At 39.3% G+C, this 4,206-nt stretch overlaps 1 protein-coding gene across 1 annotated transcript; it reads right to left on the bottom strand.

Annotated features, from left to right (window-relative positions):
* Positions 830–2,023, bottom strand: LOC109231659. The gene is made up of 4 exons (XM_019397304.1): positions 1,766–2,023; positions 1,650–1,700; positions 1,436–1,509; positions 830–1,319 (listed from the first exon to the last, which is right to left on the bottom strand). The coding sequence occupies exons 1-4, from the start codon at positions 2,021–2,023 to the stop codon at positions 830–832; spliced, it is 873 nt and encodes a 290-aa protein (XP_019252849.1).

The raw sequence follows: 4,206 nt of genomic DNA, 5'->3' as shown, positions 1-4,206 counted from the left end.
GCATCTCTATCAGTCTCCACTTCAGCCAACCTCTTCTTCAACCTATCAATCTCAACATCTTTTGCCCTACTTTCTTGCACCAAAGCTCGCACTTTGCTGCTCACTGGTACCTTTTTGGATGAACCGGGTTCTTTGGGAGTGGTTTGAACTTCATAGTCAGAAGCAGTTAGAGTGTTTGCCCAAAAATGATCCTTGCTTGTACCAACTTTCCATTTCTTGACGGATACCTTGAAATGTGCAAGTACAACTGTGAGAATAAAACCATAGGGTATGTCGTGAGTCTTGGTGCCATTTACAACCCTGTCAAGAAGCTGGATGATAAATCCAAGCCAATTGATTTGCCTCCCACTGTCCAAACATTCCATAAGGACCAGGTCCATGAATGTATCAATGTGCCTCCTTTCCTGCCTTTGGCAACACACATTTATTAACAAATTCAAACAACACTTTATGGGGTGGCTTCATCTCACATTTGTAAATAGCCTTGGGCTCAAGTTCCTCTTCATTGTCACCAAACTTCCTAGTAATGGTAAGGGCTTAGGGAGATTCTCTACACTTGACCATTTAAGCTTCTTATAATCATTGTACCCTTCAGCAGGGACAACTAAGATTTCTCCCAGTTCTTTATCATCAAAAGTCATTGTCACCCCCTTGACCACACTGGTGACCCTACCATCTTTGATCTCACAGTTAGCCATGAACTTCACAATCTCAGTTCTGGCCAGCCTTTCATCCATCTGAAGGACCATGTCCTTCCAACCTTGCAATTGTAACTTCTCCAGCAGCAGTAACATTCATTCCTCCTCCAAATCCCTGAGGAGTCTACCTTTCAAGATGGTTCTCTTCCCAAACTTAACATCTTGTCCTTCTCAATATCATATTCTTCTTCTTCTTCTTCTACTTCTCCACTCCATTCTTCTTCCTCTACAATTTTCACTTTTCTTGATTTCAATGCAGACCTGGTTCTTTTAGCCAAAGTAGATGGCTCAACAGACTTTGTTTTTGAAACAGACTTCTTGGAGGAAGTCTTGACTTTCTTAGCTTTTGGAGTCATAACCTCCACATCTTCTGTCTCCACTTCATCTCGAAGGACCAGGTCCATCTCATCAATTTCAACTGCCTCAATAGGCTCAACCACCTTCTTCTTTCCCTTAGCATCAGCTTTTCTCTTACTTTCCTCTAAGGCCTTTTTCAGTTCAGCCTCATTCTGCTTCTTCTGACTCCTTGTAGGTCTTCCTCTTGTGGGAGGAGTCTCTACAGGGATAGAAGAGACATCCTTTCTCTTCTTATTTGCCCTAGCAGTGCCAGGGATTTCACTCCTGAACTTTCTTTCTTCTTGGGTTTGTAACTATCAGTCATCCTTTTTAGTAAGTTTGCGAGGGTTTCTTGTTCATATGGAACAGGTTCTTCAACATTCTTTCTTAGTCTAACCAACCGCTCAGCAACTTCTCCAGACCCACTTCCCCCTGTCTCTCTCACACTCTGCTTTTCTCCATCAGTTTCTTCACCCTAGACTACCATAGCACCTGATTCTTTAGTTAGGCCAGCAGGGTGGGGGAAGATTCAGCCAATCCTTTTTTCATTCCCCTAACAGTACTTCGAGCACCCTCTCTCTCTTTTTCTTTTCTCTCTTTATTTTCACCACCCACCTTTCCAGACTCAGTAGTTTCAACACCTGCATAGATCCAACTAGAACAAACCTATTTTCCAAATTCGTAGCAACCTTAGAAATAGTTTCAAGATTAAATTTGAGACCAGTCGTTACCTGTTCAGACTTAGAAGAAACCGTTTCTTCCCCCTTAGTTGCAGACTTGAATGACTCGTCAGATTTTTGGGGTTCTTCTTCCCTACTTGCTTTCAATTTTTCATTTATTTTCTTGGTTTTCTCTCCACCAACAACATCCTTGCGAGCCATCATTTTTACCCTTCCTTTCTTAGAGATGGGAGTAGTTGAAGGTGTATCAGATGGTGTGGGTGAGGTTCCCTTAGGTGGTGATGAGGGATTCTTAGAGGTGCTAGCCATTTCTATGCTTGGGAGTAAGAAAAAAAGGTTTCAGAGTATTTGGAAGATGAGAGAAGTTGGAGAGAATTCTAATGGCTTAGAGATTTAGAAGTGAAGAAACAAGTAAAGCCTAATCAATATAACGTGGAGGAGTTCAAATGAGTAACGTCAGCCTTTTCAAAGGTTTAATCAAACTGCATTTCTATTTTGAAAAGACGTTGGAGAGGTTCCCTAGGATCTAGGCACTTAATGCGGTCTGGACTCCTCTTTTGAACGAAACTGGTCCATTTTTTATAACAGATAAGTACAATGGGGTTTGAGATTGAATGGACTCTTCTCTTAATCATGATCCAAATATAATTATTTCAAACTATGCAGATTGGAGAATACGAACCAAATAATCTTGATGAACCTGGTTCTTCACTGAAATCTCTTGTGTAAGTCTGAATTTTCCAAGGAAATAAAGATAATATCATTATAGATAATGAGTCATATTAGCACATGGCACAGGAGTATACTTATGAAAGTATGAGACTGATCAAAATCTAATCTAACTATGTACAAAAATTCACAATTTTCTAACCAAATTTTGGGTAAGAACTGGTTCCTTTTAGGTGATCTTAATCATCCCTAATTCTAACCTATTTCTTTCAAAGTGAACTCTACTTAGAGCTTTTGTGATGATGTCAGTTATTTGCTTGTCAGTAGCACAAAATTCCACAGTGATCAAACCCTTCTCATAGTTTTCCCTAGAAGAAATTATGCCTAACATCTATGTGTTTAGTTCTCTTATGATGAACCGGGTTCTTGGTCCTACTAATTGCACTACTGTTATCACAAAATATAGGGATACAACCTACATCAATTCCAAAATCCATTAATTGCTGTTTGATCCACAACAATTGAGCACAACATGAGGCAGCACAACATACTGAGCTTCAGCAGTAGATAAGGCCACATAATTTTGCTTTTTGGTAGCCCAAGACACAAGACATGAGCCAAGAAAATGTGCCATACCTGATGTGCTCTTTCTATCCATAAGAAAACCTGCATAATCAGCATCACCATATCCCACTAGGTTGAAATTACTACCTTTTGGATACCATAGACAAAGGTCAGTGGTGTCTTTCAAGTATCTCAAGATTCTTTTGACAGCAGTCAAGTGAGACTCCTTTGGATTTGCCTGAAATCAAGCACAAAGTCCTACACTGAAAATAATGTTAGGTCTACTAGCAGTGAGATATAAAAGAGAACCAATCATTCCCCTATACAACTTCTGATCAACAGATGAACCAGGTTCATCTATATCCAATTTTGTGGATGCTGTAATAGGAGTGTCAATTTCTTTGATGTTCTTTCCTGGTTTTGTTACTGAGGAATAGGTTCATGGACACGTTCCCTCGAGGTTTGAGAATCAATTTCTCTCTAGTCAGTTCCCCCTGTCATGTTGCCCTGGGTGGAAGGACCTGTTCGATCACCTGTTCCTTCCTGTGATGCATCTTCGGGCTGGACTGTGGTTTCACCATTTGAATTTCTTATCAGCCAAATCTCTTCATTATCTTGTTCCTGCCTCTCAGAAAGAGTGTTAGTTTTTTTAAAAAAATAACATATACACTTTTTATATGGACATAGTTCGTTTGTTGTATATCTTATAAGCTTTACTATGTGAAGAATATCCCAAGAATACTTCATCATCACTTCTGGGATCAAACTCTCTTAGGGAATCTTTTTCATTATTGCAAACAAATCACTTGCATCTAAATACCCTAAGATGGGATATATTTAGCTTTTTCCCTTTAAGTGACTCATAGGGAATCTTCTCAACAAGAGGTCTAGTCATGCACCTATTTATGATGTAGCATGCAGTGTTCACAGCTTCTACCCAGAAACTATGGGGCAATTTACTAGAAAATAGCATAGTCCTATCCATTTCCTCCAATGCCCTATTCTTTCTTTCAACTACTCCATTTTGTTGTGGAGAAAAATTATGATCTACGCCACGCTTATCACATAATTCAGCAAATTTAGCATTTTCAAATTCAGTACCATGATCAGACCTAATTGATGCAAGTTAATTACCTAGTTGTTTATGAGTTTTTCTAACAAATGAAGTGAACATGTCAAATGCAAGTTAGAAATAGTGTCCAAGTAAACCTAGAGTAATCATCAACAAGCACCGTAATATATCTCTTACCACCTCTGCT

Source organism: Nicotiana attenuata, chromosome 8 (assembly GCF_001879085.1).
Source record: "Nicotiana attenuata strain UT chromosome 8, NIATTr2, whole genome shotgun sequence".
Lineage (NCBI taxonomy): Eukaryota > Viridiplantae > Streptophyta > Magnoliopsida > Solanales > Solanaceae > Nicotiana > Nicotiana attenuata.
Note: the sequence above shows the minus strand (reverse complement) of the source record. Positions and strands in the feature narration are given on the sequence as shown.